General features: G+C 43.4%; 1 protein-coding gene across 3 annotated transcripts in view; it reads right to left on the minus strand.

Moving 5' to 3' along the window:
* Positions 1-2041: 2041 nt before the first annotated feature.
* Positions 2042-22227, minus strand: part of sh2b3 (SH2B adaptor protein 3) — a 49376-nt gene continuing 29190 nt past the window's right edge. For 2 of the 3 annotated variants that reach the window (XM_069707739.1, XM_069707738.1), the window contains exons 3-8: positions 11169-11270; positions 10068-10156; positions 6142-6233; positions 5434-5648; positions 4866-5043; positions 2042-4016 (exon numbers count right to left, since the gene is read on the minus strand). In XM_069707739.1, the coding sequence (XP_069563840.1) occupies positions 3616-4016; positions 4866-5043; positions 5434-5648; positions 6142-6233; positions 10068-10156; positions 11169-11270 (1077 nt within the window). In that variant the 3' untranslated portion in view covers positions 2042-3615. The remainder of the gene's footprint in view (positions 4017-4865; positions 5044-5433; positions 5649-6141; positions 6234-10067; positions 10157-11168; positions 11271-22227) is intronic. The other variant, XM_069707740.1, reaches the window with a different exon arrangement.

Below are 22227 nucleotides of genomic sequence, written 5' to 3' on the forward strand. Positions count from 1 at the left end.
AAAAGAAATTAAAAACAAAAAAAAAAAAGGGGGAAAAGCAACAGCAGCTTTCTGGCAAAGGCACAGTCTTTCTCCCTAAAAGAAAAACCAGCAAAGAGAAGAGAGGGGGGCTGATATTCAAAATAGTCATTTGTTACCGTTGCTTTCTTTGAGCAAAAAAAAAAAACAACAAAAAAAGAAACAAAGAGGTGACGAGGGATTTGTTTAGACTCGGGCACGTAAAGGGGAAGGAAGAGCAACCGTACTTTTGCCAAAAACATCCTTGTTTTTGTTCCCCTTAAAAGATGTCAGTCTTGATCATGACGATACACAAAAGAGAACTACACAACCATTGTAAAAAAAAATGTTCCTTTGGTAGACAAAGCTGACTTAACAAGAGGAGTAGTCACAGCGGACTTCATGTTCAGGAGGAAATCAAGTCGCATTTATGTATTTCTCTAAAAAAAAAAAAAAAAAATTAAAAAAAAGAACAAACGGGAAACTACGATGATTAAGAGGACAGAGACAGAATCGGGTCGAAACCATAAATTAAGCAGATTTACTGAAGGTAAAAATCGAAAATCATCGGCTGAAGTTAGTGTTAAAGCAAGGTTAGAAAAACAAACAGAGACAACAGGCTATTTCCCAAAGGCATCCCCCCCTCCCCCCCCGGCATGCTCCCCCGGAGGTGAAGCTCCAGGTACAGAAAAATCCAGGTACAGACTCGCTTTTGGTAAAAGGCTTTTCCTGTTTGGACGTGTCCTTTCGATGACCTCCGATAAAAAAAAAAATGGTAGGCTCTCGATAAAAGTCACACCTGAGTTGACGTCTGAAGAGGTCAGTGCAGTTTTAAATTAGCAAGGTTAAACCTTTGAAAAAAAAAAACAATAAAATAAAATAAAATAAAGGCCTGACGACAAACCTTCAATTAAATCGTCGGTGTTTCGCATCTCGTGCAACATTCAGACACTTTCACAAACTTTCCTCACAGAGACTCTCGTTAGAAACGTAGAAGTTCTTTTAATAATTACATATAGTGTAAAAAAAAACACATTATTTTCACAGCCCTTCCTTGTTGGTTGTTTTTTTTTTTTTTTTTTGGTAGCTGTGGTCAACTTACACAGACAGTACGAAGACAAATAATTAATGCGACGAGTGTAAAAAGGTAGAGCTGGAGACGTGACGCTGAAACGAACTGCACCTTAATGTTCCCCCTGAGTGACTTCACTGTTTTTCCAGGAGCTGCATCGTGTCACCGTTTACTTTTCTTTTTTTTTCTTTTTTTTTTTTTTTTAAGGTTCAAATGTGAGATTATCAAACCCGACTCGGGACGTTTCCGGCGGTTTGACCCGGACGTCTCGGGAGAATCCACACAACTGAAGGGACAAATCACGTTGGCTCTAAAATGGCCGACTTTGATTCACTTCCCACTTCGTTTCCGGTTTGTAAGTGGAGTGTCTACCCCCCCCCCCTCCCCCCCCTCCTCCTCCTCCTCCTCCTCCTCCTCCCTCTCGTGCTCTTCAGGAGTGAAGCCGTTGAACATCTTCCACCAGACCTGTATTTTTTTGGGTTTATGTGTACAAAAAAGAAGAGCGCGAGTGTCTCTTCCGGTGACGCCGAATCGTTGTCATACCACAAAATCAATTAAAAGAAAAGAAATAATAATAATTAAAAAAAAAAAAAAAGGAGCGGACGTTCCGGCACAGCTGTTTTATTGTCTCCGACGTCTCCATGCTCTTCTTTTCTCTCTCTGCTCTCCTCTCGCTCCCGACGGCCGCCCACCTCTGAGCCCGCTGCTCCTGGAAGGTTTTATAGGCACTTCTTTTTTGTTGTTGTTGTTGTTTTCCTTCCCTTTACTGCTCGTGTGTGGGACTTTTTGAAACGTCGGTTTCCGCATCTGTAATTTAGTCATGTGCCTCGAGATAAACCTGCGTTGTGATTTGCTGCTGGTGTATCGATCAAATTCAAATCGCCGTCGTCTTGGTGCGACGCTGAGCCCGGGACCCAGTAATAATGCCTTTGGAAAATAGTGTCGGGTGAGGGGTGGGGGGGGACCTTTTTTTTGTTTTTTGGTCGGCATGTTCGGAGACGAGCCCTGAAAGAGAATCGCCCCGGAGAACCGAGCGGGCCCGGCGTAATGCCCGATGCAAACCTTTGGTCAAAACTTGCATTGTCAGCGCTTTTTAGTTGGAGTCAGACCAGAAGTACGGGAATGACATCCAATTTACAAACATTTTTCAGTGTTGCAGGATGGGAAAAAAAAAAAAAAAAAAAATCTAAATATCATAATTATTATAAAATTCCAGTTTCTTTGATTTTGTGGCAGAAAAGATTCTTTGAGGCCACATTAAGTTTTTACCAATAAATTTGGTTCCTTTGGTTCTTGAAATGCAACAAAGACACTTGATGGTGATTTTGGAAAACCCAGCAGGGAGTCCTGGGAACCGGCTCTAGAGACGTCAGCACAAACAAACCTGCTGATGGATGACACTCACTCACACTCACACACACACACACACACACACACACACACACACACACACACACACACACACACACACACACACACACTCACTCACTCACGCACACACGCACACACGCACACACACACACACCAAGAACTGCGTTTCAGGTAAAAACGGTGCTGCAGAAAAGCTGACATCGAATCATTTCTGTGTTTCTCTGCTTCAGCGAAGGTACGACGGAGTGGAAGCGGTGAGCGATCTGTTTTTAGAAAAAAAAAAAAAAAAAAAAGCTTCTCGGCGGACTTTAACCAAGTGTTCCTCTTCTTTTTTTTTTTTCTTTTTTTTTTACTTTACTTTTTCTTATTTTTCTATAAAAGAATCTGTGCATAGAAAAATACACATTGTTCCAAAGTGCACTGAAAGCGATGCGCACTTACGTATATGATAATGCACGAGAGGAGACATCTCTGGTGGAGTGTAATGACACTCTGCAGCGGAGTGCTTTCGGTTTGGGTAAGAAGGGGAGATTTTACTCAACACTGACAAACTTTGTGTGAAGAATAAATGTCTTTTAAATACTTTGAAGGAGCACCGACGGGGCAGGCGGCGCCTTCCCGTCAGTTCAGGGTGAAGGGCCACAGAAATGAAACCACCTGGACCACTTCACCAGAACAGGAAACATTTTTGCTCCTCGCGTGACTTTTCCTCTCGCATCAATAGAACGAGCATCATCATCATCATCATCATCATCATCATCGCTGATGGCAAACTCCTAGAAATACATTCACTGTGGACACTCTGGGTGGAGGCAGTGAGACGCTGGTCAACACACACACCCAGCACAGACATCGTGTGTGTGTGTGTGTGTGTGTGTGTGTGTGTGTGTGTGTGTGTGTGTGTGTGTGTGTGTGTGTGTGTGTGTGTGTGTGTGTGTGTGTGTGTTTAGACATACACAGTGCTCTGCATTCATCAGACAAAGACTTGTTCGCTCAAGTTCATGAGTCTGCTGTAATCAGGTTAGCATCATGCGCTCTGAGAGTGTCACACCCCCCCAACACGAAGCCGCCGGCGGGGCGACAAGCTGCCGTCCGCGGGACGGCGCGCGGACCCGTCGGGCTTCACGGGCGACTGCTGTCTTTCCAGAGGTGACGGAGGTGTTTGAACCGGCGGGTCAGAGCAACATGTACTGGTTGTCTATCGCCCGCTTGCGACCCCGGTCGGGCTCCAGCTCGTAGTCCGAGTCCCGCTGGGGGACGACGGGAGCGTGGGCGTTGGGGTGTCGAAACAGCGGCCTCCTCCCCACCGATTCGCTCCGACGCAGGGGCGGGGGGGCCGACGGCGCGGGGTCGGGCAGGAGGCTGCCGCGGGCGAACGGGGGATTCGCCTGCTGGGAAACGGAGCCGGGGCCGGAGGTGGAGGTGGTGGTGGTGGCGGCGGCGGCGGCGGCGGCGCTGCCGGAGCAGGAGGACGGCGGCCGGCCGGAGCCGCGAGCCAGGCTGCAGTGAGCCAGGCTGGGCTCCGAGCTCCACCGGTGGAGAGAGAACGGGACGAGGAGAGCGCCCGAGAGCTGACCTGAGGAACAAACAGAGAGCCAGTGAGGAGGCGGCGACATCGAAACAAAAACTCAAGCGTCTCTGACACCCCCGAGGCGCAGCCGCTCGCCGTCGCGCATCGGCGGAGGATCGAAACCGAGCTGGACCGCGCTTTTCTAGTTTTTAACCATCATTCCTGCTAAGAAGGTCACCGAGTTAACTTGGGAGGACACCCCCTCCCGCCCCCTCCCCCCCCCCCCCCCCTGAAAACCTGGAAACGTCATTTACTCCAAAAAGAAAAGCGGCTTGAGAATGAAACCCAAACTGTCAGATGTAAAACCTCCACGATGACATAATTACTCACAACATCCTGGTTCAAATTGGAGCCGTCACACGCAGCGTAGTCGTGCGCCCACACTTTCTCTTTGAAATGTCGCCGTTTCACACTTTCGACTGCAGTGGTGCAGATCAACCTTCCTGCCGCCGCGAAGCAACAAGGCGTCTCGTGATGACCCGTTACGTCCACGAGTTGCAAACGCTTTCCGACTGAGACGGACTTTCCCTCAGAACATTTTCGCGTTGATGTGAAACTGTTACGCTTTTCACGAGCAAAAGATAAATAAATAAATAAACAAGCGTGTCCGAAAATTTTCACCCGACGTTTCGTGGGCTTTTGTTATCCCCCGTTCCCAAAACAAAAGAAAATTGATGCTGTCAAATTACAAAAAAAAAAAAAAAAAAACAAGACCAAGTAGTAACAACATAATAATAAAAGTAATATAAACGTTCACACAGTCATTCCTATCAAAGATTATTTAGCAGTGGCACGTGTATATTTTCTCTCTTGGGACAAAGACACATGAAGGCAGCCTGACAGCGGGAGTCTCACCCTGTGATGGAGGGCTGGAGCCCGCCACGACAAAGCTGGACAACGTGACGGCGCCGGCGGCCCCGCACTCCAGCGGGATGGGGAAGAGGCGGAAATGACTGAGCATGTCAATAACAGAGGGGAAGCGCAGATGCTGCACCCTGCACTGACCCCATTCTGTTAGAGAGAGGCGCAGGTGCTGCAGAGAGACAGACAAGAGGAGTGAGCAGTGGAAAAACACACCGTTTGAATCTGAGGACGGGGGCCGAACCGCGCCCCCCTCCCCCCTCCCCCACCCACCACCAACCCACCCACCCACCCCCTTCTGGGTTCGGTCACTTGGTTACGGTCGCTCCCGTCGGCAGCGCGTTTGCGTGATGCTTCCCCGTTTAAAGTATTATTTACCACGCACCCCGGTGGGGGGAAACGGGGTCGGCGCCAGTTTCGGCGTACCGTCGACGAACAGAAGGGAGAACGTGGGCTCGGGAAAAAGAACTCGTTCTGATTACCGAACGTCTCGGCGAACCACCTCCCGGACGTGGGCCGGACTGCCCTCGGTTACAGCGGCGGCCGGGTTGTGAGTCTGTACCTTCGCTTTTCCCTGGTAGTTGAACGTGAGAACGTAGTCTCCCCTGCGCGTCTCGCTCTGCCGCACCAGGAACACCCCGTGGCCCTCCGGTCCAGAGCTCTGGACCAGGTAGGCCGCCTTGACGCGAGAGATGGGCCCGTGGAACCAGGGGTAGGAGAACAGGAAGTGATCCGTCTTCTGGACCGCCTGCTCCGGCAGGGCGAAGGTGACGGGGCCTGGAGGAGGGAGCACCGGAATCGCGTGTTGTTACTGTCCTAAAGTGTGATTCTGGCTGTAATAATCAATACGTGGACATTGATCATGGATCGGGTCGCGGCGTGCGATGTTAACGGCGTCACGCGATCGCCCGGCTCATTGTTTGGCCGTCCGCCTCTCAACTTTACCAAATGTTTTCGGCTGCAGGAGAACCACAAAAGTAAGCTCTGAAAAGCCACTACGAAGCTGCCGATTTACCACATAAGTTGGAGACTAGCTGCTGGGGGATGGCGGAGCATTTAGCAGCCGGAGAGATGGTGGAGACCAAAACCGAGCTAAAAGGAGAGTCAAACAAATGCTAATCTTCTTAAAGGGCAAATCCACTTTCTCATAATGTGGATGTTCTTGTTAGCAACGCAAGCATCCATCAGTTTGATGAAATGAGGACACATCTACACCCTGCGATGGCTCCGATGTGTCTCAAAAGTGACGTCCCCTCGTCCCACTACTCACTCTGAACTCCTGACTCTGAGCTCCCTCTCTGATTGGCTGGAGCAGAGCTGTCGGCGGGCGAGGGGAGGGGCTCCAGATCCACGCTACCTGACCTGAAGGACAAGAGCACATTCAGATTACACGCACTGTTTCATCTGCAACGCGTGAAAGGGAAGAGGTCCATTTGGGGATGGTTTCCTTTCTTAACAGTCATTTTTCACATTTAGGTTTCACCGTCTGTTTGTACTCAAACTTCTGTTTTGTGGTGAAACGCTGCTGCGACTGTTATTACACCTGTTCCCAAAAAAATTCTACAGAACTGTCTGTGTGTGTGTGTGTGTGTGTGTGTGTGTGTGTGTGTGTGTGTGTGTGTGTGTGTGTGTGTGTGTGTGTGTGTGTGTGTGTGTGCGCGCATCCCGTGTCTTGTAGCTATTTTGCATTTTATTTTTGACTATTTCATTTAATTTCAAGTTTATTTTAGGATTATATTTTGAATACACGTCATTTTTAAGGGCCAGCAGAGCTACTTCCATAACATTTCTGGTAGACCGTCATCTATTTGTGTTAGAAGTGAAAACTATTGTCTATTATTAGTTGTTACAATAAAAAATATTTGAGGATCTTGATTATATATCGTTACTAACAGTACATTTTTGAGATATCAATGAGATGTCAAAGTTGAGATGCAAACTTTAAAAGCTAAAACTCTTAATGGGACCTATTGTTTGGAAGAGAGGGCCAGAGTTGGTCCTCGGGCCTCTATTTGCTTGCCACTGAGCTCGGGAATATATTTTGCCAATGAGAGTCTTCACAACGATAGACGTGTGTGTGTGTGTGTGTGTGCGCGTGCGTGCGCGTGTGTGCGTGCGTGCGTGTGTGTGTTGGCGGGCTGAGTCTATTGAACATGTAGGAAACAGCAGGCTGAAGGAACACAAAGACACGGAGCACAGACAGGAAGTGAGTCCAGTTCACCAGTTCAGATCTGAACTAAGACTTACTGTTCTTCTGTTTCACTGCTCTCGCACACGCGCACGCGCACACGCACACACGCACACGCACACGCGCAATGTATGTGTTCTTACATAGATGAGAACGGGAAGGTTAAAGAGGGAAGCCGCAGCAGATCCTGCTGAAATGCTGACTTTAGTTTGCAGCTTTCTGAATAACAGGAAGACAAGTCTCCTTTCTCCACTGTGTGTGTGTGTGTGTGTGTGTGTGTGTGTGTGTGTGTGTGTGTGTGTGTGTGTGTGTGTGTGTGTGTGTGTGTGTGTGTGTGTGTGCTCTTCTTCTAACTTAGCAAAAATCATTTTGTGTCTTGCTCTCACTAAGTGGGGAAAATTTGCAAAACAGTACAGACATTTCAAGGATCAGAGTTAAGGCCTCAGTGTGCTTGAAGCGAACTACATGGACCATATCAGACCACGAGTGTTTCCACTCGTCACGCTGCCTCCCTGATGTCTCTCCTGTACTCTTTGTATTATTGACGTGATGAACTACAGATATTGGTGCACACGTCTGGACAAAAGGCCTTTTTCACAGCACACATTTTGACTTGTAACGGAAGGAAAAGCAAAGGTCTCGTTTCATTAAAGTGACAGTGAGTTAGCTCACACGATCTCAGGACCCCGAACGTGAAGCAGCTGAACGGACTTCAGCCATCCTTCATGTTATTATTTACACCTTCTCTGGACATCATTAATGATGCACCAAAAATGTTCACATGCTTTTTGTCTGACCAGCGCAGCACCTTGGATTATATGTGGCATTGCAGCAAAACTTAAACCCTGAAACTGCTGCATTGATGGACCGGTTCCATTCAAATGAATCACTGCATTTTCCCACATTAAAATACATCTCTCTTCTTGTTCTTGCAGTTTGAGCTTCGCCGTGCAGAATGACGTGTGCGCGGAGTTTAAACTAATAGGCTGTTTTGACATTCATCTGCCGAAGAAGTAAAGTTTCTGTGCATTGAAAGTCTGATTTTAGAGGGCAGGCTTATGAGCAGGATATGTGACATCACAAATAGTCCACAAATAGATGCCAAACCTGATCCAAATCAACTTTGACAAGTGTGATATGGAAACGTGCAGCCTCTCGTGCACCAGCACACTGAGAAAGGACACTCACTAAGAGACATCTTGTTTCCTACTGTTCAACTTCATAAATTCAATATACGGAGTCTGGAATTTATAATGTGAGAGTAGATGTGATTTTAAGAGTTTCCACAAATTCATTTTTTCTTTGTGGAAAAATCATGTCAGCCACAAATAATTATTCAAAGCGTCTTGTAAACGTCTTAAAACATCTTTGGAGGGGATCTTTAACCAATCTGACGTACTTTCGGAGGCACACAAGGTCAAAATTACGATTAGATTAATAACTGGCATGCAGTGATGTTAATATGACACATATAGAGACATGTGTAGTGAATTTAGACTAAATTAAAGGCAGTCCGTCTAAATTCTGCACAAATGGGTGTTTTTTTTTTAGTGTGTGTGTGTGTGTGTGTGTGTGAATCCCGACATCTGCAGAAATGAGAAAGGTCCTGAGGTTCTCTGAGTCTCAGACCTCCCCCACACTTCCTTTCACAGAGGAACACACACACTTTCACAAATACACTCAGACTGTATTTATCAGACTGAAACAAGAGACAGAAAGCTCCAATATAACTCATCTGTATTGCAGTATGAAGAACTCCTCAGAGTAATACTTCCACTGAGTATTGCTAAACGTACTAAACAGAGGCCAACCTGCATCTCCTTTTGAAAACACAACCAGTCATTTTTTTTTTTTTAGGCATTGCTGCATTTATTAATCCCCGAGGGGAAATTTTTTAATTTAAGCTGCTCTCACTCATCTTAGTAGATGATGATAACAATATTTGACTATTTTTGTTGATGATTACATTCATTAAGTTGCTGTTATACTGTACTGTATACAGTTCTATGAAGGACTGACCACTTTTTTTTATGAATTCTAATTCTGTTAATGATTAAAAAAACAAACAAACAAACAAAAACCTGTTCCTGTTTCACCGCTGTCTAATATTTGTTTTTAAAGTGTGTTTTGTCCACAGCAGAGTGACGGGTGAGAGAGAGACTCATGTAACAAAGTTTTCCAGCTTGAATTTCCAGGACTCCCACACAGCTTTAACTCCGTTCAGTTTTACAACTACTTTTGTTGCAGCTCTTTCAAGGCCTGACAAAACACTCTCCGCACAACACATGTTACCTCTCAAAGGTTTACTGTAAATATTGAGTTGACTGATGAGTCTGATGACTGATTACTTCCAGCAATATTCCAAATATAACAAGGCTCAAACCTGCTCTGGTCTGCAGAGCCCTAAAGCAAACGAATGCACGCATAAACTCAGGGATAGACAAATACACACACACACACACACACACAAATATTCTCACTTGCGTTTGCTCACACATACCTCTGCAGAAGTAAACATCCAGCACACCCACAAACACTGAAAACAGCCGAGTGTTAAATATTTCCACTCAGGATCTCAGAAGGAAAACGCTGCGTAAGAGACGGGCAACCCACACGGCTATTACTAACTTTTAAAGCACTCGCGATTTATCTGTGAAATGTAGTTTGTTCTGCAATCACGTGTGAGCAGCATGTTGTAGCGGGCGCAGCTGGTTTTATTCACTTTATATGCAGTGAGAGATAAGATCAATCCAGAGGACGGTAAAATGATTACCGCACGCAACTACAGCCGTCACGTAGAGTCAAATATTCCCCCTGAAATGTAGAGGAGTTGAAGAAGGACATAGTATTAAATTTATAAACTAAAGTACCTTAAAACTGTACTGAAGTAGAAAGTTTTTGAGTTGTTACTTTAGTTGGCTCATATTTGAAAATATGCCTTTGTGTTAAGACTTTGTTTTGATATTTTGATTCCTATAAATATGTGTTTGTGTTTCCGTGTTTCTCACCTGTTGCTGATACATTCTTTTAGCTCAGTGGTCCAGGAGCTGACCTGCTGGTCGTTGTCCGTCTCAAATATCAGACTACCTCGATTAACCTGCAGAGACAAAGATGATTTCAAATATACCGTCCACATCAAAATGCACCACACTGTGCAAATGCAAGGAGTGGCAGGGACGCATGCACCGTGTGCACTGAGGGATTAATAGTCTCATTATTTCTATTTCAAGTTTTTCTATGAACAAAAAAACAGGGTAAAATAATTCACCTTCTTAAATCTTTTAACTTCATTTCCATTTCGACAAAATTCAGAGTGCAACAGGATGGATATTACAGAGAAGAAAAACTATTTCAATACATGTGACTTGTATCTGAGTTTTACCATTAAAGAGTCAAACAGCCTCGGGAAATGTACTTTTTTTCCCCCCTCAATCTCATACAGAACATTTTGGTGAAGCAGATCATTGTAAATGAAAAAAAAAAGAGAAAGAATGGATTTCTTTTTGATATAGAAAATAGTAGAGACCAAGAAAATTGACACCTCCACAACTGATGCGTAAAACCTCCTCGTATACTGGCTGTTTTGGTTGCGATTCATGTCTGTTACTTGGACGAATAAACAAATACAAACATCCATAAAAAGTTTCCGCATCCATTTTGCAGGATAATCCACACGTGGTAAACAGTTTCACTAAAATGCTGCTCATGACAAAGTTTAAATAAAGGCAGTAGTGAAGCGACAGACAACGTGTTGTTTGGGGAACAACAGATGACGAAGCATGTGGACGGACAGCGGAGAAGTGACCCGTGTTTGTATGTTTCTATAAATGTTTTGATACGTTTTTCTCTCTCGACGTTGAAAGGAACGAGATTTGGGTGGAATATCCTTTAAATTGAAGGCAACAAGATCTAAATGAGGCCTATTTAGAGAGTTTTGAGATGACAATGTTTATCCTGTTTTGTCTTTATGTTGGATTGAGGGTCAAAGATCTAAGTGATGTGGACATAAACAACTCGGAGAGCACAGTCCTCCCACTGCAATTTAGTAAAGACAGAGTTCAGAGAGTCGCTGAGAAAGAAACTTGACCTCCATTTAGTCCCGAACTCACCTTTAAAACAAATGTGTTTAAGTTGTCGGGCATCTCCAGCCGGTTGCAACGACGGACTTCTTGGATATCTGAGCAGTGAGTCGTTAGCTTGGGACTGGAGGCCTGAAAAACACAATAAAGACATAATTACAGACAGATCAGACTTCACTCTTGTACACATTATTACACATTGAAATACAGAAACTAAAAGTAGAACCTGAAAAAACAAAGAAAAAGAGTCACGGCCATCGTGTGCCGCGTCGAACGGGAAGATTTACCTTCATGGTAATGATTTCTCTTGCTTTAAAAAGGTCTTTAAAAACTGCTGTGTGTAAATAATAAAGTAATAAAATCATTCCTCAAACAGCTGGTGTCTGAGCCGACTTAAATCCCCTAATGAAACATACAACAAGCTAGTTAAAGTAGTTTGCGAGGAAACATGATTTGATGGGGCGTCGAGACCTGGAAATGTGGATGTTGTTTGTGGGAAGATGTGTTTTTTTGTGTGTGTGATGATTTAAGCAAAACTAAACCCCCCCCCCCAAAAAAAAAAATCCATTCACCTTCACTGTTTTTTGGGTGGAAGAGGATGTCTCGGGAACAGATATCTCACAGACTTGGCATCTCTCAGCTCCAATTCTCGCGACTCAAGTAAACAATAGAGAAGTCTTGGCCCAGATACCAGAGCTCTAAAATATTGGCCATTGACCCTCGAGGCCGATAGACAATCTGTTCCGAGATTGATAAAACCCAAATTATCTGCGTGGATAGATACCATCAGGGATTTACGTAAGGACTGTGAGAAAATATCATTTTTTGTGATTTGGGTCAACCATTGTTTTAACCCTTCAGGTAATATCAGGAAAACCTTCGGCTTAAATCCAGGGCTCGCGTACAAACTTGTGCCTCAGCTCCGCTCTGAGTGCACGAGTCAAACTTCACAGTATACTTAATACTCAGTTTACATCAGTGCGGTTACATTTGTTGTCCACAGATGACTGCAGAAGTATTACCGCGGGCTCGCTTTCCTCCACTTTTGTTCAACTATTTAGCACGTCGGTGAAGTGCTGAGTGGAGTTGACCTCTGAGTGTGGAGCCGCTGTAGTTTGTGTAAGTTTACGATTGACTGATTAAACTAGAGATACCACATGACACAGTTTATCTATGAACACATACATGTGTGCAACGCAGATGCTGTTTTCCATGTTTACACCTAACTAATGGGAAGCAGATGGTCCACGAAAAGCCTGGAAAGCGGAGGCAGGTTGTGTTTGACGAGGTTGAGTTTACGTGTGTGGATGTGGAGTCCATCTGCCTGCGTGAGGGTGAATCCCCTCTGCTGCTCAAAGTGAAGCTTCCCTGATCGAAAGCAAATGCAGTGAACCGTGGGAAGAAGAGCATGATGGGAGTTCTGCTGGCGGAGCGCCAAGGTCGACCCCACCAGGACAGAAACTGTATAAGAACAAAGTTGGATGAGATACGAGGGTCTCCCTGGTGGCTGTTTGGCCTGAAGCACACAGCGAGAACTCCATACAAACACCAACAAAACAAAACCATCGTTGACTTTTATGCACAAACGAAACAAGACACACGGAGATTCAGAGTCCCCGTCGCATGCAGGTAAACCCCCGACACCCGTGGGTGCGCAACAACAAGCATGTGCACCCAAACTAACCATACGTCACTAATACACCGATGAACAGCCTCCAAACCACTGAGACACACACACACACACACACACACACACACACACACACACACACACACACACACACACACACACACACACACACACACACACACACACACACACACACACACACACACACACACACACACACACACACACACGGATGGATGACTTGGTCAGCCATGTGCACAGGCCTGCAGCATGCTGGGTCAGAAGTCACCTCTGAAATGAAGCCTGGGTGACAGCTGATAGAAACAGGTGGAGACAAGAGAGTCAGCAAACTGTTCTTAAGAGTTTAAGAGCGAGCGTGTGTGTCACGTGTCAGCTCTACCTCTACGTGAGCTGTTGTGTTTGACAACTGAATTTGCCTAATCATAACACCGAGTTGGGAGGCATGAGGAGGTGGAAAGTAGGCACCGTTTACTATTACCAATGCTGTTTTTGATATCTTTAGGCTTTTTATTCGTGTGTGCAATAAAAAGTACAAACTTGTAAACATGCAGGATATACTGGGAGAGAAAAAAAGAAAGTCTTTATGCCTGCAGCTCAGGATCTTCATATGTAATATATGAAAGGTTCTGGGCTGCATTACAACACAGGAAATCACAGTGGTGTGCTGCGATGTCCTGCATCTGTCATTCTGGTCGATTACAATTCCTCTTAAACTTGTGATGATCAATAAATTGTCAGAATAATCAGGTTATAGTTTCTTAAATGTGAATATCTGTTGCATTTTGTTAAAAATAAAATTGACAAGTTTCATGATGTTGGCTGGGCAAAACGGGTAGTAAATATACTCGTGGCAACTTTATATATTTCACTGTTGCTCTACTTAAGTGTTCAAAATCCTGTCAAATAAAGTACAAATTCGTGTGTAATTCTCAAAACATAAAGTATCTCCCAGCAGTAAATGTGACATGCAGTAACCTCGGCGGCGACGCACAGTGGAGACTAATGAGATCAAACCCTGTGAGATAAACACATGCAGGACAGCAGAACAAAGGAAAAAAAAAATCAGAGAGCAGCGTGAGAGAGCAGAGGCAGCAAAAGGAAACAGAGGAGACAGTGAAAGACTCTGCATTGGGTGGGAGGGAAGGAGGGAGGGAGGGAAAGAGAGAGAGAGAGAGAGAGAGAGAGAGAGAGGGAGGGAGGGAGGGATGGAGAGCTGAAGAAAGAGCAGGGAGGACAGATTCCAGGGTTTTGTGCACAGGATGAGTTTGAGTCTATGTGACAGTGTGTGAGCCTGAGGAATGTCTATGTTAATCTCACACACATGAAAACAGACAGGAGCACACACATCAGAAGAATAGATTTACACCCCCTCTCCCCCCCCTCCTCCCTGTCACTCTTATTTTGCTGCGTTTCAACCACAGACTAATTTTATCAATACGAGATAGAATGACGCAGAGCGGAGAGGGATGTGACTCATTTAGTGAGAACTGAGTCAGTGAATGAACAACTGACGAAAAGTAAACTCATGCCAAGTCGCAGAATTTCAGTCCAGGTGTGTTCAGAGGAACCTGCTCGGCCTTCAGATTCAGGTTAAAACGTTCGTGTTTTCTTATGACTTTCCTCTGCAAAAAGATCGAGATAGTTAGAGCGAGAAAGATCTAATCAATATGTTCTAAAAGGAAAGGAGAAAAAAAAAACATATGCAAAGATAATCTTGTTGGTTGGTAATGAACTGGCAACCAAGTTATTTAAAAACGAATCATTAAGTTAAATTAAATTAAATTAAATTAAATTTGTGACAAAATAAGAATTTTTTAACTTTGGATAAGATGAAATGGTCTTCATCTAGTTTTATTATGAATTAACTTTAAATGTTTTGAGCTGACATGAACGAGTGCTCATGTAGACAAAAGGATTGTCGAACATCCTCAACTCCACAAAAACTGGACAAACTCCATTCGATGATGAAGATCTCGTGACATAATCAAAAGTCCCACAACAACTCTGCACTAAATAGTCTTTAAACCTGCAATAACTCATTTTGTTTGGCCGGTAGGGGGCAGTGGACACAAGTGGTGAAGCAAACACGACTATATCATCACCTTTTAAGTTGATATGTCGATCTTGATAACCAACACTTTCTTATTGACACATTCAGCAGCTACAAAACAACATCATAGATCATTTGGAGTTCTCTCAGATCAAAGAGACCGACATCTGGGCTCGGCATCTGCACCCACCTGTAGAAAAGTTATCATATGACTCTGACAGTTACTCTGCCTATTTATTCAGTCCATAAAAGAGAAAATAAGATCATAGTTAAACATTATTCAGTGTCAACTTCCTGCTTTTTTCTGTTTTATATCATATTGAAAAGAATATATTTCAGCTTTGGTCTGCAGTCCAAAACACTGCGGCCAGACAAAACCAGACTTATGAAGCAGTCGCGATGTCAAGGACATCTTTTAGTGTTTTCTAACATTTTGCAGGCCAGACAAATAATCAATGAAGCAAGAACAGATCAATCGCAGTGGCAACCTGACAAGAGTTTACAGCGGATGTGCAACAGCGAATGAGACGTGCTACTCTACTCTCGCTCTGTGTGGTGGTGAGCTTTTGGGCTGGGTGAGTCATTGAGAGGATTTTTAGTGAGAACGTGAATGAGTTTCTGACGAGGAGCATCTTTGAGGAACCATGTGTGTCTGTGGAGGGAAGAAAAAAAAAAAGAAGGCGTACAGCAGATGTCTGACTGGTTGAGCAACATAACAGGCCTGATTTCTGTGAATCAACTTCATCAGGGGAGCAAATTCTGGCTCACAGCACATTTCCTATTACTGCAAATTGTAGTCTGTAACAAGAGAGAGAGAGAGAGAGAGAGAGAGGGGGGGAGCGAGAGAGAGAGAGAGAGGGGGAGAAAGAGAGAGAGAGCGAGGGAGAGAGAGAAAAAGAGGGAGAGAGAGCGAGGGAGAGAGAGAGCGAGGGAGAGAGAGGGAGAGAGGGGGGAGCGAGGGAGAGGGAGAGGGAGAGGGGGAGAAAGAGAGAGAGAGAGCGAGGGAGAGAGAGAAAGAGAGGGAGAGAGAGCGAGGGGGAGAGAGAGAGAGCGAGAGAGAGAGAAAGCCCACACACACACACACACACACACACACACACACACACACACACACACACACACACACACACAGAGAGACAGGACTTTGCCCTTTTTGCCCAGAGTAGGTAGGTAGGTAGGTATATACTTTATTATACTTTATTAATCCCCGAGGGGAGTGAACAATGGTACATAGTGGGCTTGACATAACTTGGATTAATAACCGAATGAGTCCACAAGCTGAAGGCCGATCAAACTTCTGTATGAAGCAACTGTTGACATTTGTTGTTGAGGATCAAACAATCAACCTGAAAGAGATATAACATGACCACAAACAGACACACAACTGGTCAAAAGATGCTCAAAAAGAAAAACCCACAAATAGATGCAAAATGATCAGAGAGAGACACAAACAGAAACAAATCGACGATAAATAATGATGCAAAAGAACTAAAATAGATACAAACGACAAAATAAAGGGCTCAGTGGCGGTAAAGAGATGTGAAACGGCCTCAAATAGATGAAAAACAAGATGCAAAAAAAACAAATAAGGGATGCGAAATGATGTCTTGCAAAGATGTAGGAAGGAGGGAGGGCTTATTACCGAGATGCGACCACGTTGTTTAAAAACCTCCCTCGTCCCGTATGAAAATGTCAAAAGTTAAAAGTGTGTTTGTAGGTGCAACTGCACCGTTTTCTTCATTCGTCACTGAAGCCAAAAACCAAAGCCAACGCAACACGTCCTCGCCAACGACAGCCCGGTACGAACGTCCTCCACATGCAAGAGGGACAGATGCAGACAAGTCGGCACGTAACCAGAGACAACAGCGTGCGTAATGAGTCTGTAAACACGGAGCGAGCCCCTCGGGGAAGCTTTTCATTCACGTCTTAAATTACCGCTCCTCTTCGTCTCAACAGCTCACTGCATGGTTTGCCTGCAGACCTCCAGTCTTTGCCCTCCTCCTCCTCCTCCTCCTCCTCCTCCTCACCCCGCAGCAGAGGACGAAGCGACGGCACGTCTCCACACAAGGTCGTCGCGTGCTCCCAGTGTATCAATAACAGGACATCGTTTTGACATTCAATTATCTCTTTCAGGGAACAAACACAAGGACGTTGTGTCAAAATGTTGCCCTCTGTGAATTATTTACGCATCGACCTGAGTGAGTGGAAACCTACTTCAAAAGGGATTTACCACATTAAACCCGTCACAGAACAAACAAGCCGGTACAGGGCATCGATCACTGGATGATTATTAAAGTGATCTGACAGCTGATTGAAAAGAGAGTTGTTTTTTTTAAAATTTTTTACTACCGGCAGCACATCGTGGAGAAGAACAAACACAACGCCGCGTTAGTCTTTTCTTTTGGTTTCATGACTGCGGGCCCGTTCACATGGAATACATTTGGGTTTTATTTAAAACAGTAGCCGTACGTTGCTGTGTGTTGACGACCTGTCTGGGCTGTTGTCATTCTGCAGAATGAGTTGGGGACCAATTAGACGGCTCCGTGATCAGATCTGAACTGAATTTGAATTCAATTCGGACTTTTGTGCTTTATGAAGTTTTAAATTTAGAGATACTTTCTCCAAATCAGTTTGTTCACTGAAGCCATATGATGTTTATGTCATATTTTATTGACATATCTGGATTTCTCCCTACATAAAAAAATACATGTTTGTTGCAGCCCTATTGGAACACCTTACAACAGATTATTATATACTAAAAATATCCGCAGACATCATCAGCATCAACTCTGCGAAATATTAAGCTGATGGTGATCCGTCACAGTACTATCACCCCTCAGTGTCCTTTCAGTTTTCACTCCTCGTTCATTTCACATTGACTCAACTTTCACTACTACGTTTCAACTTTGAACACACACACACACACACACACACACACACACACACACACACACACACACACACACACACACACACACACACACACACACACACACACACACACACACACACACACACACACACACACACACACACGTATTGTAAATATGAAGCACCGATATGCAACACAGCACGGTCTAACATCCTGAAGATATTTCGATTTTGAATGTAGAATGATGGACGTACTTCACAATTCTTTCACATTTTGTAAACTAAACAAGCAATAAACAGATACATTTTATTAATAATAATGAAATTAATAAAATATTTTGAAATAGTGCCAAATGAATGACATTCATTATACTGTGCTACTAAAGACTTTTTTCTTCTTCTTCTTTTTCTCGGCCACTAAAACTTAATGAATGATTATTGTCCCTGCTGAATAAACTTATTAGAAAACAATGTATAAAATCCAAACAGAAAACATTTCAGGCACTAATGCCTCACAGATGTACGCAGAGCAGCAAACAGTTGATGAAAGCAGCACGTAAACAGAGACGCGGCGACAGATGCAACCATGCAACCTCTCACCCACAGTCACAAGCCCATCTACAGTTTGAGTGCACACACCCACACACGGGTGACACACAGGATGTTTGGAGTCCAAAATGATCTTCCCAGGGTCCCTTTCTCAAGGCCGTTGCCACGGCAACTGACTGACACTCAACATTTCTCTATCCCTCCGAGGGTCACTGTAGCCAACGGCGTCCGGGGTGCACGCGTGTGCGTGGTAGTGTGTGTGTGTGCGTGTGCGTGCCCGTAACCTTAGACTCTGCAGGGTCACCAAACTGGTCTCCGGAGAGATTTTGGAGAATGTGTATGCACAGTTATCTAACACACACACACAGACAAACACACAAACTTTAAAGACTTAGAGTAGAGCACCACCCACCAGGAGGGGACATGACCTCGTACACAGTAACCAACACATCTGTCTGTACTTCCCCTGGTTTCAGGTCCGGATCACTGATGCATTTCTTTTTGCTGCATACTAAGAGGACAGGCCTGGTGACATCATATCTGTACTTATTGTCAATGAATCCCTTGCAAAGACCCAAAAGAGCAGTGAAATGGTCTCGCTAACAAGTAACATTTGTGAAGCCAAAGCCTCATACGGCTTATTTTTCTAAACCACAGAGCTCCACTGTTGCCCTTAATGTTTAAAAAACAATCATCAAACTACACGGGTCAAGTTTCCATCCAAATTTAGCTGCAAATTCTAACCACAATTCCAGTGAATCAGCAAAAGAAAATGAACCTCCGTTCACTTGCAGTTGGTGCAGCAAAATTTCTATTTGCGAAACATTTGCTGAAGACGAGCGTGCAGCAAGATGATGAAGATCGAAGGTCAAATGAATGAAAACAATGTGAAAATGACATGTTTGTTTAATTTAGTACTTTGAGGAAGGTTGCAGTGTCCTTATCGCGCCATACATCCGAGCTTTGTGTTCGTTTGCCTGTAAATACTTGATGCCTGGCTCACTCAAGTTTAAGCAAGCTTAAACAATTTCCTCAACAGCAGCAGGGAACTGTAGTTTTTAGGATATGTCACTCGAACAGTCGACGCTCAAGTGCACCCAATTCCTGTCCTCGTGTTTAATGCAGATTTTATCTGTGGAAACAGTTGAAATTCAAAATATTACTCAAAAAGGTTTTGCACTTTGCTGGGGTGGAAAATGTTCGGGAAAGAAAAATCTGCAAATGTAAACAGACTGTTGAAATAAATCGGTAAAATTGAGACAAATATGAAGCACGTGATCTGCAAATTTGAAAACAGGTTTCTGGGCTTCAACCTTTACATTGATCACTGCTCCATGTGTCAGTGTGGGGACAGTTTTAAACCCGTCCATGTTCCCGGACTCTTTTTATAATCAGGTTGAGGTGAACGGTTTACAGCTCTGCCTGGATCGTGGCTACTGAAGACAAATTCCTGCTATGTTTGTCAAGAAGAATGTGCTCCTTTTTTTTTTTTAATGCGTTTCTAAAACATGTACAGCTGCAGCTGATGGTGATCTGCAGCAGCTGGCATTGTTTTCACCCGTCCAGTCTGCCAGAGTCCACCAACTGTTGCTTGTGCAGGAGATTAAACTCTCCTGAGGTCTTCCTCCATAGCTGGAGGGACAGAAATAGACTCTGTGATACCTGCTCTCTCCAGTTTTACCCCTTTTGTGCTGGAGTCTCTGTCAATTTTTTTTAAAAGTAGTATTTGTTTTAGAAAAGAGAATCCAAAACATGCTAATAAAAAAAAGTTTAATGTCCTGCTGAGGATTGCGTCCACAAGAAGCAGCTGTGATCACAAAGTACCACATTACAAATATATGAAAATGGAAACCTCTCTGAAATCAACTCACCTCAACTTTGGGTTTTGGCCAATACCTTAAAAATAGTTGCGTTAATACATTAAATGTAAAATTAGAGGGTTTTAGGTTTAGTTTATGCATTTTTTTTTTTCAGATCAACTCTTTTATTGCTTAAAATATTTTAAAAACATCCCGTCACTGAGAAAAACTTCGACAGTCACCTCTGCACACACAAGTATATGATCAGTGTACATGGTGGAGTAGGAGATCATTGGAACTGATTGCATTCATAATCAGCTCTATTTGTGGCATCATGGAGGAAGTGGGAAACGCAAAGACACACACACACACACACAGTAGTTGTGGGGTTACCAATACTGATAGAGATGACTGTGTTCTTGGAAACCTGTCAGAAGCTGTCAGAGACAATGAATAAATGTGTCACTTCATTGCGCTGCCCTCTTTGTATACTTCTCAGAAATACTGATATACAAGCCAAATATGAAGGTAAGACAGCGCACTCAAGATTCACAGAAGTGAGCACAGTTCCTTGTAAATTCACTAGTAGTGGTTTTGCACACAAGAAAAGATAAATTAACAAACCTGACAGAGCAGAAAAAAATAAGTCAGTGAAAAAAAAAAGAAGAAGAAAAACATTCAGCATCTTTCCTCTGAAGATAACTACCGAGATACGACAGTAAACTTTAAATGAAAACGATTTCAAATGTATTTTATCTGAAATTCTGACTTAATAAACACAGATCAACTCTGACAAACACGTTTCCAGTCGGAAATCTCAAAAGCTTCCAGTCGTGAAAATATGTTCAAAAATTTTACGACACCATTCAAGTTCGATAAGTTCGAGTACTCTAAGTTTTTAACCAGAAAACTCAGCCTGTGATGCATGCCTGGAAATGTGAACTGTTATTATTGGGACTGCTTTCCAGAAAATAAATAGTCCTGATGAGAACTACTGAAAGCGAGGTCTGTGAATAACTTTGGCTCACTGGAAAAACGGTGTTATTTTTTTTTTTAAATTTTTTAGAAAGAAATTTTCTTTTGGCAATTAAATAATTTAGGACCACAACACTGTATAATGCCACCACTGTATCGATCACACAAGTGAACGCTGTGATCCTAATAATTGTAAGACAGTGTCTCTGCGTGAGATACAGTCATTTTCAGGGTGTCTTGGTAGCCGAGTGGTCGTGTTCTCACGGTCACAATGTCCCTAATTTGAGTCCCACTCGGAGCTTCCTCTCTCTCGTCTCATTTCCTGTTACCTCCTCACTGTCACTATCAAATATAAAAACTAAAATATATATATACACATATATATATGTATGTATATACACATATATATATATATATATGTATGTATATATTATATGATATATTTTATTTAGATTATAATTAATATTATATTATTATATATATATATATATATATCTAAAATATATATTATATATATATATATATATATATATTATATGATATATTTTATTTAGATTATAATTAATATTATATTATTATATTTTATATTATATATTTAAAAATAGAAATATCTTCTTTTTTTAACTCTGGAGAAATGTCTCGTGCAATGAATGACCATACGTCACCAGATTTTTGGCCCTGACTACTATTCCAGTGGGATTATTTTTTCCATTCAAATCATTAAATCGGTGATTTTGTAAAACACAACTCACCCCAGATAAATTCTACCAAGTAAGTCACAATGTCGTGACGAGTGTAAAACCTTCCTCTCGTACTGAAATATGATGAAAAACAACCTGCAGAAGCAGACCGGCGTGCAGGGAAACAGAAAATAGATCATGTGATTGTGTGTAGTGGTGAGCAGAGCGCGAGTCGGTGCACGCGTACACACGAGCGGCGTTTTCACGTGCAGCAGATACAGTATTCCACGTACTTTAACTGATACGGTTTTCATATGAGTGACCACAATCTTGCAAAAATGTTTTCAAACTCGCATGATACGGGTTCGTCAGTTAAGAAATCCGCGATAAATAATGTTGAAAAATCGTTCTCTTTGCAACAACAACAAAAAAAGAATGCAGTGGCACAAGCCACAAAGCACGCGGAATCTCTGCTGCCGTACAGCTTCGAATGCCCACGAGACGCGCAACGTGT

This window comes from Brachyistius frenatus, unplaced genomic scaffold (genome assembly GCF_029030835.1).
Source record: "Brachyistius frenatus isolate BFR_SWC_R1_liver_20210118 unplaced genomic scaffold, ASM2903083v1 Contig_72, whole genome shotgun sequence".
NCBI lineage: Eukaryota > Metazoa > Chordata > Actinopteri > Embiotocidae > Brachyistius > Brachyistius frenatus.